The 19793-nt window shown below is 42.6% G+C and overlaps 1 protein-coding gene across 1 annotated transcript in view; it reads right to left on the minus strand.

The window, feature by feature from the left end:
* The window catches only part of LOC122564500 (solute carrier family 22 member 23), a 108917-nt gene that overhangs the window by 14835 nt on the left and 74289 nt on the right, over nucleotides 1-19793 (minus strand). The window contains exon 8 of the mRNA XM_043719476.1: nucleotides 3984-4107. Within this exon, the coding sequence (XP_043575411.1) occupies nucleotides 3984-4107 (124 nt within the window). The remainder of the gene's footprint in view (nucleotides 1-3983; nucleotides 4108-19793) is intronic.

The following is a 19793-nucleotide window of genomic DNA, read 5'->3' on the forward strand; positions in this document are numbered from 1 at the left end:
GGAAGTCTCTCCGATAGGCCAAAGACCAATAGGAAGCCTACCCCACAGCCATAAGCACCTTGTGCAGTCCAGCTGGGTGCAGAGTGGGACCAACATCCCCTCAAGAGGGAGGTGGTCCTACCATCTACAGCTGCTAAGGCAGCACCAAATGTGGCATCAGACAAGAGCTGGGTGCTGGACCTCCAACCAGTGCCAAGGTGGACCATTAGATCCCTAGACCCATATCAGCGAGGGGAACTAGACAGGGAGAGCTTGATGACAGACCCCAAGCTCTCCCTCCCTCCTGTTTGCACTTGAACAAGTTTTGCAAAACTAAACAGACTGCCCGCTCCAGACCACCTTCCCGCACTAACCATATTGTAGCATGGGAACCATCAAAGCAGGTCATTAAAGATTCATTATTGGTCGAAATATGGCAGACAGGCTGCCGATTCTAGCACCCCCAACCACTCTGTCTCATTAGCAGCAGCTTGGGGATGGGGGAGTAAAAGAACAGACCGGGTGCCCAAAGTGTTCCCCCATCCCACTTAAAACATACAGGGTGAAGACAGGTCAAATACAGCCCAGAAATAGTTCTTCTGTGGGCACTTGTTTATTTTGTTGCTTCTTTGGATCAGTAAATTGTGTTCCCTAATGACAAAGAACAAAGAAAATTTACAGCCCAGGAACAGGTCCTTCGGCCCTCCAAGCCTGAGCCGATCCAAATGTACTCTCTAAACCAGTCGGTCAATTCCTAAGCATCTGTATCCCTCTACTCCCCACCTACTCATGCATTTATCCAGATGCATCTTAAATGAATCTACCTTGCCTGCCTCTACCACCTCTGCTGGCAACGCGTTCCAGATGCCCACCACCCTCTGTGTGAAGTATTGCCGTGTGTATCCCCCTTAAACTTTCCACCTCTCACCTTGAAAGCATGTCCTCTCGTTATTGAATCCTTCACCCTGGGGAAAATGCTGGTCTTTATCCACCCTGTCTATACCCTTCATGATTTTATAAACCTCAATCAGATCTCCCCTCAATCCCCTTTTTTGTAATGAAAATAAACCTAACCTACTCAACCTCTCTTCATAGCTAGCACCTTCCATACCAGGCAACATCCTCGTAACCTTCTCTGCACCCTCTCTAAAGCATCCACATCCTTTTGATAATGTGACGACCAGAACTGTACACAGTATTCTAAATGCGGCCATTTAGACCAGGATATTTCTCCCTGCACCTATCATTGTTTACAACACATTGGACTGGGCCAACAAGACCTTCTCTGCACTGCATGAAGCTACAAAATGGATTTTGATGATCAGACTCCTATGACAGCACTACTGATTGATCACTAAATTGCGCACAAAATAATGATAGTTTCAAGAGAGGTTTACCTTAGAGATTTAAATTTTTGCAATTTCATGCAATCGTTATGCTTTTCTTCAAAAGTTAAGAAATTGCAAGTACAAACTCAACACTTAACAGACTCAATAATCCAAATGCATTCTGCTATTTCATGTTTATACTGACTTATCATCCAAAGCTCTGCTTACAAACAAAAAGGCGACTTTTTGCTCCTCTAAACAGCGGATATCCACCAATCTCAAGTGAACACAATAGGTTTCCTCTCCTCACGCACCCTAGTCTGTTTGACTCAAATGCTAATCACCCTGGCCAAGTGCTTCACTGTGTCTCCATTGTCTGTAGATCTGTCAGTCATCCTCTGTCTTCCTTTCTGTGTGCATTTGTCATAATCAGGGAGTCATGCTTGCATGGCTTTCTGTCTGTCCTTTTGCCTTCATTTCCTGCAATAATTAATTATTTGTATAAATATGACAGACGGTCTGCCAATTCTAGTACCCGCAACCCCTCCGTATTATTAGGAATAGCTCGAGAATGAATGGGAAGAAAAAGAACAGATTGGGCACCCGATCCAAAGTGTTTCCCTATCCCACCTAGAATGTACAGGGTAAAGGCAAATCAAATATAGTCCGTGGTATGAGAAATAATTCATCTCTGGGCGCGTGTTCATTTCGTTGCTTCTTTGGATCAGTAGACGGTGTTCCCCTCATACTACTATTTCTCTGGGTTTGTCTACATCTGTCAACCTCACAGTCTGTCACACACTTTCTTCATTCTGTGCCAATTTGTAAAAAATATTTTCAGATTTTACTTGTTGATCATTTCCTGCCACGTCTCTTATTCCAGATTGTGTTACAAATCTACATAAATCTACTATAAATCTTGCTCTGCTTTAAAGTCCAACCTTATTATGCAGCATCTTTGAAATGTTTAAATTTAATATTGATCTCATTCGTTGCACTCCTTCTCTGCAGCTGTAACATTGTATCCCTCGTTCAGTTCTATTACCCTAATGCGCTTTGTATGGTATAATCTGTCTGTATTGCGCACACAAAAGAAACTTGTCACTGTACCTAGGTACATGTAACAATAATAAATCAAATCAGTTTTGTTGGGAGCAGCAGCTCAGAAGAACACAGACAACATGGGTTGAGGCACAGATGTGATAACAAGACATTAAAACTTAAGAACACCACAAATATTTTCATTGAAGCCAACAATAAAAACCAAAGAATTGAAAAGAGAATCAAAAAGAACTCATTCATTTTCTCTGAAAGTCACTTTGGGAAATTGTCTAAGGGTAGATGCAGGCAAATGCAAAATTCACTTTGTCAAAACATCTCAGAAACATCAAATGAGTCAAACATGCTCTAGAGTTTTTTTCATGTCCACCTGAAGTAGACTTCATGTGGATTTAATACCACACCTGTAAATGCCAGCGTTCAACTCCTGGAACAGGGCTTCAACCCAAAACTTTCAGGCTCCAAGATTAATGGGTCAAGCAGATTTTGTTTTCTGCCCCAGTTACTCATCCATGGAACGTGGCACTCCATTTATTGTCCATCCTTAATTACCCAGGAGGACAGTTAAGTATCACCAAATTGCTGCGGGTCTGGAGTCACATACAGACCAGACCTGGTAAGGATGGCAGATTTCCTTCCCTAATTGATATTAATGAACCAGATGAATTTTTATTGTTCCACGGTCAACATTATTCCAGATTTTTGAGCCACCACCTCTCCAGCAATGAGCCCCCCTGCAGAGTTGTACACTACCACGGTATTGTATTCAGAGACACACACTCAACAGGGTAGTGCAAACAATCCAATATCTCACGCAACACATTTTAGTTTTTGAGCAGAGAGATGAAAGATTGCAGAGATAAAGGATCTTTGCTGCTTTGCACAATATCCAGTTAGACAATAGGGTGATGCATGCGTGGAATGAGCTGCCAGAGGAAGTGATGAAGGCTGGTACAACTGCAACGTTTAAAAGGCATCTGGATAGGAAGGGTTTAGAGGGATTTGGGCCAAATGCTGGCAAATGGGACTAGCTCAGTTTGGGATACCTGATTGACATGGATGAGTTGAACCAAAAGGGTCTGTTTCTGTGCTATAACTCTATGACTCTGACAGAGCAAAACTGGGTAACAAAGCCAGCAATCTATAGCCAGCCCTACATTAGTCTGATATGGGCTTGGACCTTAATATTACAAGAGGTCACAGAGTGTACCAATCTGTCTTCTTCACACTCCCACAATAATTATTTCATGAAATAAAACTTTTAATGCAAAACTGGGACAATTCTGGACTGTAGATTTCTGTCTATGAGCAACTATAATGTGACTAGTACAATTTTATTTATATACAACTGGCTAGGATTGGAAACTACCTCTTCAATTTGGGCAGGATTTCAAATTGCATCTGGAGCAAGTTAACAAAAAGAGGAGCATAATGAAATTAAAGAATTTACATCCAGAACACTTAAAAAAAAAGTCTTGCCCCTTTTATTCTCAATCCAAAAACCCCCACACATCCTAACACAACGAAGTGAGCTGTGTGTATATTCCATTCACAATCAGAATACTCATACTTCAAATAAAACATTAAATTGCAATGTCTGTTCTACCACAGCCTTACCTGATCACAGTGGGTGTGAGTTCAGCACAGAAAAAGATGCTTAGATTTCCTACTGAATGGGATGCGAACATGCCGACAATGGAGAACACTATAGACAATGGATTGCTCAAGTATGTGGCCAGATCTACAAGAGAGAGAGAAGAAATTACAGGTTGTTAAGCAAAAGCCACTTGGAACTGAAAACACATTTCACATTATCCACTTGCATTAGAAGAGACTTCTGTACCTACGGCAATGTTCAAGATGCACGTACAATGCAACGATAAAGTCAACAGAAGAAAAATGGAGTGGCACGGTGGCTCAGTGGTTAGCACTGCTGCCTCACAGCACCAGAGACCAGAGTTCAATTCCTGCCTCGGGCAACTGTCTGTGTGGAGTTTGCACATTCTCCCAGTGTCTGCGCGAGTTTCCTCAGGTGCTCCTCTTTACTCCCACAATCCAAAAATGTGCAGGTTAGGTGAATTGGCCGTGCTAAATTGCCCATAGTGTTAGGTGCATTAGTCAGGGGTGAATGTAGGGGAATGGGTCTGGGTGGGTTACTCTTGGTAGGGTCGGTATGGACTTGTTGGGCCTGTTTCCATACTGTAGGGAATCTAATCAAAATCAGACTCCAAATCCATGGGAAATATGAAAATGCAATCATGTCAACAAAATTAAATTGAGGCTAACTCGCTGTAAGTGACTGGAAGCTGATTGATGTTGAGTTATAGAGCATTGAAGTCAAGGACAATGCAGCCCAAACTTAAACAACATTGCACATTTGGCACTATTGCGGAGCTCTGATCATGATAAAACTCAGGAAAAACTAGTCTGGCACTACATCCTGTGTAGGACCTGCTCCTGAAGTCAAAACTCCCAACCACAGCATTCGGGTATTCAGAATCTCTTCGAAACAGCAACAGGTCTCACTGGGAGAATGGAGGAGAAAACTGAAGCTGTGAATGGAGTTGATGGACAGTGTGCGTTAAAGTAATTTCTCTTTAAGTAATCTGTTGCCACAGGCTCCAGGGTCAAAGCTTCAAATCACCACCACTCGCAGCTGGTGGAATTTAAATTCAATTGTATTCATTAGAAACAGAAATCTGGAATTGAAAGACTCAGTAATGATAACAAAGAACAGGAACAGGCCCTTCAGCCCAATGAGTCTGTGCTGACACATGATGCCTTTCTGAAGTAAAAACCTTTTCCCTCTACGTGGTCCATTTGCCCTTATTTCCTGCCTATTCACATTTCGGTCAAGATGTCTCTTAAATGTTGCTACTGTATCCAGCTCCATCTCCTCTGACAGCACATTCAAGACACTTACCACCTTCTGGTTAAAAAACTGCCTCTCACATCTCCTTTAAATTTACCTCTTTTTAATTTTAACCCACTGGTAAATGACATCTCTACCCTGTGGCGAAAAAAAGACTCCAACTATTTATGCCTCTCAATCTTGAGAACCCTTATCAGGCTGCCCCACATCCTTCGACATTCAAGTAAAAACAAACCAAGTTTGTCCAATCTCTTCTCATAGTTAATACCCTTCTAACCAATAACATCATGGTAACTCGTATATGTACCCTCCCCAAAGCCTCCACACCCTCTGGTAGCGTGGCACCCAGAAACATATAGATGATCAACTACTGATTGTTACAAAATCATCATCTGGATCACTAATATCCCTTAAGGAAGGAGTCCATACCTGTTCAGATCCACAATGTGGTTAACTCTCGACTGTTCTCTGAAATGGCTGAACAAGGCACTCAATGAAAGGGGATGGACAAGTACTAGCCTTGCCAGCACATCCCATGAAAATATAAAAGAAAATGGGGAGGGGGGGGGGGTGGCAGAATGGGATCTGGTTGCAAGAAAATGATGGCAGAGATCAAGTAGTGGGCACTTAAATGGCACTTTTATCTTCCCTGACCTCAAGGGACTCCAAAACACTTCCAAAGTTCAAATACTTTTGAAACAAATTTGCTGTTTAATTGGCAGCAGCCAGTTTTGATCACAGAGTAGGAAGGGGAAACCATCAGCAAAATGGATGGCTCAATAATACATTTCAGTAATTTAAGGATAGAAGTGGAGGGGGGCAGGACATCTGCAGGATTTGCTGCCCTTTTAGTGATAATTACCATGGATCTTTAATATACATTTGACAGATGGGACTTTTGGCTTCACGTCTCATGTGAAAGTTGGCTTCTCTCACTCCCTTCATCATGCATTGAAAGGATCGGCTTAGTTTGGGTGCTCTAATTGCTGGCATTAAACCCAAGATATTCTGACAGAGTGATAGGGCTATTGTTGAGTCAAGTTGAAAAAATGTTTGTGAAAATAACTGGCTGCTCTGTTGAAACCAAAAACATTACGAATCCAATTTTTTGAGAACATAATTCCATTTGAACGACTTAAAATGAACCAAAGGCATCGCTTCGAGGAAGCTACAGAATTAGCATTAGAAGGGAGGGTGCCCAATTTTACATTCATTCACCACAGCCCGAATTTGAATCTCTCAATGAAACAGAGTTCAAACTCCCTTTTTTGCTTCAATAGCCAATTAAATAATTTTCTCCCAGTGACAGATCTATTGCTGTGGGATACGAAAAGAGAAAATTATTAGTTTGCAAATGCTAAACAAAACTTGGAGAAAACTGAGCAAACGCCCTTTCCTGTTTAGATGAAAAACCATACCGAGAAAATTAAAAATGTGGAAGTGCAACAAAAAAAAAAAGAATTCAAAATATTCCAGGAAGTTGGAACGGTTTCCAGGGCAACAGAAATTATGTTTACCGCCTTCAACGTTTTCATGTACGTGATAAGGTGTTTCCACCATCTTATTAAACCAAGTGAAGCCACAAGAGGCCCTTTAACTGGATGTGGTTAACTCTGGTTTCCCAGGTCCTTTGAGAGCCTGTGTTAATGTACCAAGTGAATGCATCAAACTAGAGACCAGTCACCCCACTGGCAATCAGGACAGACCAGGAATCAAAGCTAGAACCTGCCCAGCGTTTATGGTTCTGTATAATGTTGAGTAACAGATTTCCTCTTCAATGGAAGTCACTGAATAGAGCAGACGTAACTTTACGACTTATTCGCAGCCGGCGCCCCCACACACTCCCAGTCTAATCTAACCACTTATCCTGAATGCTCTTAGTGACCTGAAGTTGCACTGATGGTGGAAGCTCCTTGGTTGAGGTCGAAGTGGATTCTCTTCATACTGGATTAAGTTTTTGTAGGTCAGTCCATTAGACGTTTGCATCAAGCCCCGTCCTGACCAATCATCCAGAATCGAACATTTTTAAGCAGGGTTCAGTTGAGAGCAGTATGATGTAATTGTTGCCTCCAGTAGGGTAATCCACCTAAAGTGTGCACTTCTAGTGCTTATATTATCGAGCACAATGTAAGGGACAGGGTGTGGATCATGCAATATTGAAGATTCCAACAGGTGTTTATTACTGCTCACTTTTATATACAAAGTACATTCCACAGGCCCATGAGTGGTTGGGCTAGCATTAAGCTGATGATCTACACAGTGCAGCATACTTCCAGTAGTGTGTCATGCTTCAAGTGACCAGGGGTAAGATAGAGACTGAAATCGTTATACATCTGGTGGTGCCATGATAGTGATGTTATCATAAGCACATCTCTTAAAAGGAGTTTTGACCTGAGAGACATCATAATGGAGCATCCACATGCAGCTCTCTGCTACACTTGTCACCTGTCGATATTGGGAGACCTCTCTAGAATTTCACGACATGCACATTTATCCTCCACCACGAGCTAGGAAGGGCCTCCCAAGTAAGGTTTCATGCTTAGTCAGTAGTTTTGCCATTGCAGTCACGAAAATATCTCAAAATATCTCATAACCATTGACAGAGCTCCCGAAAATCATAATAATTTAAACTGGATTCTGAATGCAAATTTAACATGAAAACAAGTAATTGTAATAAAGTTTTAGTGGGACAGGACATTTTGAATATAGTCATCACTCCTTCACCTTCATTAGAAAATTAAACAACAGCTCCATGAATGCATGGAGGGTCCAACTGACTCTCTGTGGAGTTGATGGAGGGTCACTCACATCTATTAGAAAATCATGCATTGTAATGCTTTATCACATCTTTTAACACCTTGGGAGTTTGAAGTGTTTGGGGTCAACATCAGCAATGAACGGTTCTCAAATCTAAAAATAAACAGATAAGTGCTCAATTCCATCGGCAATTTAATAATTAATTACTTCTATTTACATTTCAAAACTGTAGCATTACATCACCGATTTATGACAGAAAAAACAAAGTTTGACTTCATTCCCACCTTTCCAAAACTAAAATGAGGAAGATAAAGAAAAGATTCAAATCCAGGCTTATTGAAGATCCATTCCGATCACAAATGAAGAGCAATGATTTATTATTATTAAAATAAGGAAGCATTTCAAAACAGTACAGGACCAAAACTAAATCCCAATCAATGTTAGCTGATCTCCTACTTCCTTTCTGAATTGACAGTTAACACAATAGCTCATCTTAATTAGGGCTTCTCTCCATGTTCCTCCAACTCTCTTGATTTTCCTTATTCTGGGTTTGTCTATGATCCACTCACTGCTATCCTGCTTGGGTTCCACTCTCTGCCTTCAATCATTCCAGAGGTATAACTCAACTAGCTCCTCCCTATAGGACTCCTCTCTCTGCTATTTTGCATTTCACATTGGTCGATTATAGTATCGGTTTCCTCAGTGGGATTTCTCTTCAGGAATACATTGCCCACTCAAAGCACATTCAAAGACATGTGCATGAGTCACTTGCAGGTGTTACTGCAAAACCACATATGCTCAGGAAATGATATCTTCATGCAGCTCATTACCTTTGAAGATCAGGAAACTAGAGGCACTAAATATCTGTCTTTTGCTGGGGTTGCGAGCAATAAAAATCAAAAGAAACTTGCTACAAATTTATATCCAAACAAGCACGCCAAACAGACGAACTTTATATCATAGAAACATGGAAAATAAGAAAAACAGGCCATTCAGCCCTTCAGGTCTGCTGTGCCATTCAATAGTAACATAGCTGATGACCCAACTCAGTCCCCTGTTCCCACTTTTTCTCTAGAATCTTTGATCTCTTTAGTCCCAGGAACTATATCAAGTATGTCCTCCATTCCCACCACAAACTGGAGGAAGGAAAAAAGTACATGCCCAGACAATAGGAAATTCTGTGTATTGGGTTTGCTGAGACAGTATATTCTTGACCCAGGAGCATAGGTCATATTAGAGTTAGGGATGAATAAACAGGCAGAATTAGTCAGCAACCATAAAAGACCAGTGGGAGTGGGGAATAAGTCACGAATTTTAAATTTAACTTAAGACTGTTTTGGACAGGATGAATCAGCTTTTAAGCGCAGCTCAATGGATAGAAGTATTAAGAGACAGAACTAACAATGTGCAGGGGCCAGTGTTGAACAGAATATTGCAAACAATACATCAAGTAGGAAGAACTGCAGTAGATCAAATCCAACACAAGATTGAATCCAACAGGGGAGGCAATTGCCTAGTGGTATTATTGCTGGACTATCAATCCAGAGACCCATGTAATGTTCCAGGGACCTGGTTTTGAATCCAGTCATGGCAGGTGGTGGAAACTGAATTCAATAAAAATCTGGAATTAAGAGGTTAATGATGACACTGACTCCATTGCCAATTGTCAGACAAACCCATCTGGTTCATTAATGTCCTTAAGGGAAGGAAACCGCCATTCTCACCTGGTCTGGGCCTCCATGACTCCAGACCAACTACAGTTGGGTGACCCCTAACTGCCCAGATGGATGGACAATAAATGCTGGCCTAGCCAGTGAGGCCCTCAACCCATGAAGGAATGAAAAAAGATTTAGAAGTATTTTATGAATAGCAAGAAATGAGAAACTGACGAGATCTGTAGACTCCTTTTACTTCCAAATGGAATACAAAAGAGTCAGTGGATATAATGTAGCTGCATAAAGCTCTAGTTAGATCCCATCTGGAATATTGCATTCAGCTTTGGGTGCTGGACATTAAACATTTGGGTTTTGAAGGGGTGCAGAGTAGATTCTCCAGATCTATATTGGAGCTAAAAGGGCTAAACAAGAAGGACAGTTTACATAGACATGGGCTTCTACTTCCTGTAGGAGAGGAAGTGGAGTGATATAATTGAGGCGTGTAAGATAATTAATGGAATTTATTTTGATAGAGAAACATTCCCCTTCAGAGTCCAGAAGAAAAGGGGCATGATCTTAAAATTACCTCAGGTCACGGTCTCTGGTACATGAATGAGATGAAATGTGGACTGGGTGACCTTTGCTGTGTCCATAGGAATGTTCCTGACCTCCTAATTGTTGCCATTTCAATAAGCCCCCCTTGCTCTCATACTAAATATCTCAACCCTTTCCAATCTTTCAAAGTACATTGGAAAGTCAAAAAACAAGACCTCTTTCAGTCGAGAAACTTTATGTAACTTAATCAATCGGAAAACACTGGCAGTTTACCAACAGTACTTAAAAGGTGAAAACATGTCATCAGTGATTTGGCAATGGCAATAAAAGCCATCCAGTGGTGTTTAAGAGCGCTTCTGGATATAGAGAAGAAAAAGATAAAGCTTCTTGCAGTCATGCTCAACACCTACTGACTAGCGAGAACTGGAACGTTGCAGCAGCCTGAAGCAATGGGTACAGAGCCCAGTGCTGGGGAGGGGCAGCCTTTCAGAGCAATTGTGAATAGGCACTCAGTCCTGGCTGGGTGTGGGGTAAAGGCATTTCACTAAAACCGATTATAGGGGCAGGGGCATTGGAGGGGAGAGGCCAGGGGAAAGCTCTTCCACACTCCTGGTCCACAATGATCTTCTATAGGATTTGTCATGGGTCCCAATGGGGTAAAGGGGATTGGGGGGAGATATTGGTGGGGAGGTGAGTGGTTTGTTGGTGTGGGAAGTTGTCAGGTCAGTTTAGTAGTTAACCCTGTCTGTGGGGATTTGGCACATTCTCCCCATGTATATGTGGCTTTCCTCTAGGTACGAGAGAGAGAGAGACACACACACAGACAAACAGAATGGGTTGGATGCTCTTTGGAGCATCGGTGCATACTCGATGGGTCGAAAGCCCCTTTCCGCACCGTAGGGATTCTATAATTAGGAGTTAGACTCTGTCTATAATCGTGCAGCTTTTCCCTGGGTACTTATTATCTGAATTGAAGTTGAACCCTTTGAGTTGTCCAATATTTAGGAGGGATTGCCGATACTGGGGAATTGCCCATCAGAATCTTCAACTTCCCCAGTGATTCCCAGAGCGTGCTGTGGCTGGGACTCTGCCGGGTCCTGATGCTGTAGAAATAACATCTTGGCCTGCAGAATACATGGGCCTTTATTATGTGGTATATGTTATACAGATTCTTGACAACTAGCGTTAACATTGCTGCAACTATCGATAAAATGGGATTGCGATGTTCAAACTCTTAAACCTTAGAATCGATTAATTCCTGGGGGGCAAGGGATGGGGCAGGGGTAAGAGGAGAGGTGGTGTCATCTTCCGAGGAAGAGGATAGGCAGGTATCCGCTGGAATTTCGAGTTTGGAAAAAAAATGATCTTTCTGAAACATAAGATTGCGATCAAACTCGAGACAGGTGTTGAAAGGATGGTTTTCCCATGTAATACAGACTAGAATAATGCAGCCAGTTTAAAAACAAAGAAATGCCTCATTTCTGATAGAGATAAGAGAAATATTTCTCAAGATTGTGATTCTTATCTACTCTGACTCCCTTAGCAGATATTTTCAAATCAACCTGTTCAGAAATATTATTGTGCACCTCTGGAGCATATGGGATTTGAACCCAAACCTCCTGGCTCAGAGGTGGGGACGCTACCACTACACCACAAGGGCTACTCGAATATAAGAGGTAGCCAGGAAAGGTTCGGCCAGAACCAGTTCTGCCTTATCGAAAGGTGGAGGGTTTATGTTTCTCTACATACCTGAAGGTGAGAGAGAGTAGGATTGTTAAAAACAAGGTCCTTATCTTTGCTTGAGGAAAGGAAAGGGTCACACATCAGTCTCGTTGCATGATGCTGAATGACTTTCTGCATGGAAAGCAAACACCTGTTTCTCCATGGAGCTGGCCGTATGTTTGCACAGTATCATGTGCTTCAGCAAAGGGACAAACAAAAACTTGAAGCTCTTCCAACTGACTGGCTATTAAAGCTTTAAGAATGTTCCAGATTATTCCAAATGCTTCACATTTCAATGCTGCTCTCATTGAAATAAGATTCCAGATATCCCCATTAGCCACACCAGGGAATGAGTGGGGTGTGTTGAGTGATCTTTGTACTCTCCAGTTCAGGAGTGAAGGAACATGCCCAGAGAGCGAGCTGAATCAGAGGTTGTAATGCTGAAAGTCTGAACCATGAACCAAAAAGGAATAAAAGAATCGATAGAAGGCCAGTTCATCTCTGTACAATTTGTCAGTTAAGCAAACTTGACTGTTGTCTTCAAAACATTTAAATCCACTTGATGAAATTAATAAGATTTTAAAAGTATTTCACATAACTGGGAAGCTGCCATCTTCATCTGGCTCTGGTCCTTACTGCTGCCAATGCCAACCTCCCTTGTGGGTAAAGCCCACAATGACAACATACATAAGCAGTGTGTCGTGAAGACCAGGCCCAAGGTCTAAGCAAATTAATCACCAGCAATGTCCCCTTCTGGAAATACAATCACAGCTGCCTCAAAGTTTCAGGGCAACGCTCACAAAAACAACGTTAACATCAGTTATTACAAAATGCCTTTTGATTATTGATGAGATGCAGTGGAATGATTTTTCTGTATTTCATACACAATTTTTGTACCTCACGTAAACTTGTATGGCCCATACAATGATTATTTTTCTCAGTTCCTGAATATGGGAAACACCCCGAGTCACCAAATATTCCTTAAGACCACAACTAAATAAAAATCAAATAATTACAGATGCTGGAAATCTGAGTATTTACCTCTTCCAGCACAAACACAGTGACAGCAGTGGGAGCCATCTACAAGATGCCCGCAACTCGCCAGAGATCCTTTGACCCACTTCCTTTGTTTTGGTGCAGGGTCAGATTTCCATGAGCAATGATCCCTGACCTGAATTTAATGCTGATGGTGTATGTAGAACCCGTGGAGGAACCTCAGAGTGAGGGAACACAGCCTTCGAAAGCACTTTTCAAACCTACAAGTTCCCCACCCACCTGTACACCAGCCTAATTGGAAGTATAATCCTTTGCTGTCACAGTGTCAGAATCCTACAGCTCCCTCCCTCCCTCACAGCATCGTTGGTGTACATATATCAGGTGAACTCTGGGGGGGTTCGCGCACATGGTCCGTCATCACCTCCTTACCAATGAGAACTGAGGAGAAAATACAAATGTTGGCTTGACTGTGGCAGCCTGCTATCTGGTCGGTGCCCTGACGGTACAGCGTGGTGAGACTCAGGAGGCTGGCTTTAGCATTTCCATCCGCTGCGGTGGTGAGCAATTTGCCAGTTTGATTTCTCTGGTCAGCTGAACCTGGCATTTTTGCATGCCCATTTCAAAGTCTTCCCACAAAGGCAAACTCCCGAGGTCAACAACTGTCTCCCAGTTGTCAGTGTCAGCACTGGCATCCCCCGCTTTACGAAAGATTTGCATTAATACCTATTTTCGCTAACCGAAAGAAATCCAAAGAGGATTTTCGCTTATACTAAAACACCGAAATTTTTCCCATTTAAATTAATGCTTCTTCACTTTACGCCATTTCACCTTACAAAAGGTTTCATATGAATTCTCTACTTTCAGATAGTGGGGGGTACCTGGATCTATTATCCATATATCTTGCTGGTGTCCTTGTAGGAGGCACTTAGACTCAAACTGGTCAAGAGATCCTGGGCTGTCCACATGCCTTCTACAAGGACACCAGCAAGATATGGTGATGTTGACACTGTCAACTGGGAGAAAGTTGCCTAATTCTCTGCATGCAGAGTCTTTGGGTCATCATTCATCCAATGAAAATGGCTAAGCTAGCAGAGACATCTGTTGGCTTAGCAATGGGTGCATGCTGATGGGATGAGCTTGATCTATGACCTCAGAGTTGGTGAACTTGTGCTGCCAAAAGATGCCAGAATTGGTTTGACCATTAGCATCATGGTCCAGGATGGTGACATCCTACCATCAATCAGCTCTGATCACGTGCCACTGGAGGCTGTTGGTAGCTTCACAGATCTGCAACCTGTGATCGCCAACAACTTGTTACTCGACGATAAAACCAAGCCAGACAGGGCACCAGCTGGAACGAAGTCAAGCAAGACAGAGTGGAACACCAACAACTGGAGACCGGCTAACAACAAATCTGTCGAGCTGGTGTCCTCAATGCACTGCTGAAATAGTGAGGCCTGACGAATATATAGTTGGGGTATAGAGTGAACAGTTTCCCCCTTCACTGTCCAACTTAAGAGTCATACAGATGTACAACTCATTGCTCCACATTGTAGTTGGTCCTGGTGATCTTCTGCCACATGCCATACCAGGGTTGAGCTAGCAAAAGCCCTTGTGCCCACAGTGCTGCATATCTTTAGACACCAGAGAAACTTTAGAACATAGAACATTACAGCATAGTACAGGCCCTTTGGCCCGCTATGTTGCACCAACCTGGGAAACCAATCTGAAGCCCATCTAACCTACTCTATTCAATATGTCTATCCAATGACCATTTAAAATGCCCTTAAAGTTGGAGAGTCTGCTACTGTTGCAGGCAGTGCATTCCACACCCCTACGACCCTGAGTAAAGAAACTACCTATGGCATCTGTCCTATATCGATCACCCCTCAATTTAAAACCATGTCCCCTCATGCTAACCATCATCTGAGGAAAAAGGCTCTTACCATCCACCCTGTCTAACCCTCTGATTATCTTATACGTCTCAATTAAGTCACCTCTCAACCACCTTCTCTCTAACAAGAGAAGATTTTGACATAACTCCTTTCACAACCATACGGTATCCTAAAGTGCGTTATAGTCAAACAGGGGCTATGACATTGCTATGACATGGGAAAACGTTAAAAAGCCATGACACAGATAATAGCACGCCATCAAGATTGAGAAAAAGCAGAGTTATACCAGGAAGCAATGAATGATTCACTATGTCACTTTTAAACAAGTCAAGAATGACTTAACCCCAATTTTCTCTTGAAGGGTTGGCTACACGATCCGACAGGTAATCTCAGCCGGGAGACGTTAGCTCATTGCTAAACTGGTTTGGAAACTTACAGGAATGACGGGTATAAATTTGCAGTTTGTCATTCCTTCACCATTTTATTTAGTCCTCTACACTGCACACCATTCTGTTGCTGATACTTTTCTTAGTAAGAGCTGGGTTGGGCAAACAAGAACTCTCAACACTCAGGCAGATCCCTGTAAATGTTTATATTTAAAAATGATTTGGAGATGCTGGTGTTGGACTGGGGTGTACAAAGTTAAAAATCACAACACCAGGTTATAGTCCAACAGGTTTAATTGGAAGCACACTAGCTTTCGGAGCGCTGCTCCTTCATCAGGTGATTGTGGCCTCCACAACCACCTCATGAAGGAGCGACACTCCGAAAGCTAATGTGCTTCCAATTAAACCTGGACTATAATCTGGTGTTGTGATTTTTAACTATACTTAAAAACAGTAAGTGATCTCTCATCCCACCTCTTTGCTGAAGCATGGAAGAGTTTTTTTTTTAAAATAAGGAGCCTGACGGGTTGAATTTCTGTCTTTCAGCTTTAGGAATGCACCTGCCTTATGCAGAGGCCCAGCGTTTGGTGGATCAGACAGACTGCTACCAGAGAGAAATGAACTAATGGGGTTGCTCACTGCCTTTATTCCTGATGAAGGGCTTTTGCCCGAAACGTCGATTTCAAAGCTCCTTGGATGCTGCCTGAACTGCTGTGCTCTTCCAGCACCACTAATCCAGAATCTGGTTTCCAGCATCTGCAGTCATTGTTGTTACCTCGTTAAAACTCTGATACACAACCCATCATGAATGCAATATTAAAGCACTATTAATACTTAAGTAGCCAACTGCTCACTCAGTTCACAGTATAGAATCCCTTCAGTGCAGTAATAGGCCATTCAGCCCATTGCTTCAGCACTGATCCTCTGAAGAGCATCCCACCCACACCCTGCACGCCTCCCCTCAACCCCACATTTCCCACGGCTAATCTACCTAGCCTGCACATCCCTGGACACTGTGGACAATTTAGTATGGCCAATCCAAGTAACATGCCCATGTTTGGGCTGTGGGAAGAAACCCGAGGACCCAGAAGAAACCCACGCAGACACTGAAAGAATGTGCAAACTCTACACAGACAGTCACCAGAGGGTGGGTTCGAACCCAGGTCCATGGAGCTGCAAGGCAGCAGCGCTAATCACTGAACCACCATGCCACCCTTTGGTTTCAGTTTTGATGATGGATCCATAAGAAAGCTGAGCAAATCTAGTCTTGTGCTAAAAGCGGATTTTGACCCTGAATTAAAAGGTGCTAGTTATTGGTGAGCACTTCCCAGTAGTTTGATTATCCTGCTGCCTATGCGCTTGATATGGTGGGACCACATGTAGTTGGTCCCAAACAGCAAGAAGGGAAGAGGTGAAACAAGTGGGTTCAGAACAAATTATTGCAGATATTGGACGCTGAACTGAAAACAAAAAAATGCTGGGGTTCACAGCAGGTCAGGCAGCATCCATGGGGAAAGAGCAAGCTAACATCTAGGTGACTGTTCTGATGAATCCAGTTGTAAGGGGCAAAATCCTAAGTGGTTCTCTCTCCGCAGATGCTGCCAGACCTGCTGAGTTTCTCCAGCACTTTTCTATAGAGAACATTGAGGCAACACTGTGGCTTTGAGCTACAGAATGGTTTCACCTGCACAGTCCTATCATTTAAACTTACAAAAAAACCTTAAAGGGCTGGACAGGGTGGGTACATGCACAAATATTAGTCACGTATTAGTGTTCAAACAAAAGAAAAGACCACAACTTGATCTTCTTGCAACACTTTGCGCAATTCTTTCACTATATTGTCACACCCACTGGAAACCGAACACAAACAGAAACACAGAAATAGCAACACTACAGGCCAGTCAACAGAAATACCTTTTCCAATGAAACTATCTGCATACAAACATAGGCAAACAGGTTTTTTTCTCAACCACAAGCTACAACACAGGGCGGCTTTCAAATATTAATGTTTGCATAAATTTACAAATTAACCCGTCCAGAAATTAGTTTCAGCAACTTTTTCTAAAAATCAGTTGGCATTTCTGAACTGAGGTTGCTGTGAAGAGTTGCCTATTTTTCCCTGAGGATTCACATTCACCACAAAGTGAAAACAAAGAAAACTCGAGAGAGGAGAGTCACTTTCATGGAGATTCTTAGAACATTCCAAATCTTATGACTGGGCAGACCCACAGCTTTATGGATGGGAGTGTGAAACATTGAAACTAATGGAGGATATCTTAGAAGACAGTCACTCAACCCATTGAGTACACGCTGGTCAATTAAGAGAGATATCCACCCTCATCATGAATTTCTTCATTGCCACAAGGTCAATATAGAAACCAGGAGAAGGTCATTTGGCCCTTCGCGTCTACTCCATCATTCAACATGACCGTGCTGATCCCCTATCTCAATGCCACATTCTGGCTTTTTCCTTATGCCCTTCTTGTCTTTAATATCTTAAAAAAACCTCTCTACCTTAAAATCCTGGAACTTCCTTCTTAACACCTAATGTGTCATGACACCCAAGGACTGCAATGATTCAAGGCAGCAGCTCAGCACCTTCTCCAGGGTGATGACAGACTGGGTCAGCATTTATCACCCATCAGCAAAACCAACCTCTTATGGAAATTTAAGACCTCACTTTCCTCCTCTGAGCATAATCTTCAACAAATGTTCAACTCGTGTTTCAAAATCATGAAGGTTTCTGCCTCTACTTTCCTTTCAGTGAGTTCCCCAAACCCCATCACAAGTTGACAAGCTTTTGACTCGCCTACAATCCTTCTGCCAATTACTTTCAAGCCACATTCCCCAGTTATTGATCTGATAATCAATATAGATCCTCACATAAGTGTGCCTCAGTTAAATCTCCCTCCAGCTTCCCCAATTCTAAAGGGAACAACCCCAACAAGTATTCAAACTTTCCCCAGTGTTATAATCCTCCATTCTTGTGAACCTCTTGACCCTATCCATTACTGTACACAATTCCTGCAATGCAGTGAGCTGAACTGTCCATAATACTCTAGCTATCGTCTAACCCACCATTTTACACAGGTCCAGAATAACTTCCTTGGTCTTGGGTTTCCCTGTTCCATGCCTTAGACAAAGCAAACATTTCCTATGTATCTTCGTGTCCAACTGCCCTGCAGCCTTCATCAATCTTTAGACATGCAACAAGGTTCCTTACTCCTCTCTACCTTTTTGAATCCTCTCATTTACTGCGTAATGCCTTGCCTGCTCTTGGATGCTCCTCAAAAACATTAGAACACCTTTTTGGATTGAATTCCATTGCCACACTCCTGCCCAGTTAACCAGCCCATTGATTCTTAGAACAAAGAATATAGAACATTACAGCACAGTACAAACCCTTCGGCCCTCGATGTTGCACTGACCTTTGAAACCCATCTACCTACATTATTCCATTAACATCCATGTGCTTATCTAATGACCATTTAAATGCCCTTAATGTTGGCGAGTCCACTACTGTTGCAGGCAGGGCATTCCACGCCCTTACCCCTGAGAGTAAAGATCTTCTCTCAATCTACAGGTTTCTTTAACCATCAGCTACCTGGTGGGTAAGTTGTTGGAGGGGATTCTGAAAAATAGGATTAACTTGCATTTGGAGAGGCAAGGACTGCTAAAGGAAGGTCAACATGGCTTTGTGTGGGAGAAATTGCAGCTCTCAAACTTGATTGCACTTGAGGAAGTAACCAAAAACAACTTCTTGTGAGCGGAGCGGTTGTTACTGTTTTCACAGACTTTAGTAAAGCCTTTGATAAGATTCCAAGTGGTAGCCTATTTAGTAAAGTTAGACACATGGGGTTCAGGGAGAGCTTGCCAACTGGATACAAAATTTGGCTCAATGGTAGGAGTCAGAGGGTGGTGGTGGAGGGTTGCTTTTTGGATTGGAGCTCTGTGAGTAGCAGTGTTCTACAGGGAGTAGTACTGGATCTGGATTTAATATGGAGTTCAAACACCTTCAAATGGTGAACTCCCAATTCTTCCTTTTCTTTTAGCTGTTACATTTTGTTATCATGTCCTTTCTCTCCTCCCCCAAAGTGGGACTGTACTCTCAAACCTGGCAGGAGGCGCATCATTGGTCTGCCATTCTCACATTCCGACTGCTTAATCTGAACTATCAATACCCTACGTCCGCCAGCACCCGAAACCTACTCCCCCCACCACAAACTATAGCATAAATGCTGTCTCCTCCACACTTCACTTCAGCTCAGAGTAATCCTAGATTTGAAACATGAGCTTGCTCTCTCCACAGATGTCGTCTGACCCGCTGTGATTATTTTCAGTACTGATTCCAGCATTTGCAGAAATTTGTTCCCAGATCCACGTTTGTAAAGAATGTCTTCTAAATTATCATCCAAACCAGAGTCAGAGAGATGTACAGCATGGAAACAGACCCTTCGGTCCAACCCGTCCATGCCGACCAGATATTCCATGGTTATTAAGTTTGCAGATGACACCAAGATTGGTAGTATCGTGGGCAGGGAAGGAGGTTATCTAAGATTCCACATGGAAAGGGAGAGAGAGAGAGAGAG

This window comes from Chiloscyllium plagiosum, chromosome 29 (assembly GCF_004010195.1).
Source record: "Chiloscyllium plagiosum isolate BGI_BamShark_2017 chromosome 29, ASM401019v2, whole genome shotgun sequence".
Classification (NCBI taxonomy): domain Eukaryota; kingdom Metazoa; phylum Chordata; class Chondrichthyes; order Orectolobiformes; family Hemiscylliidae; genus Chiloscyllium; species Chiloscyllium plagiosum.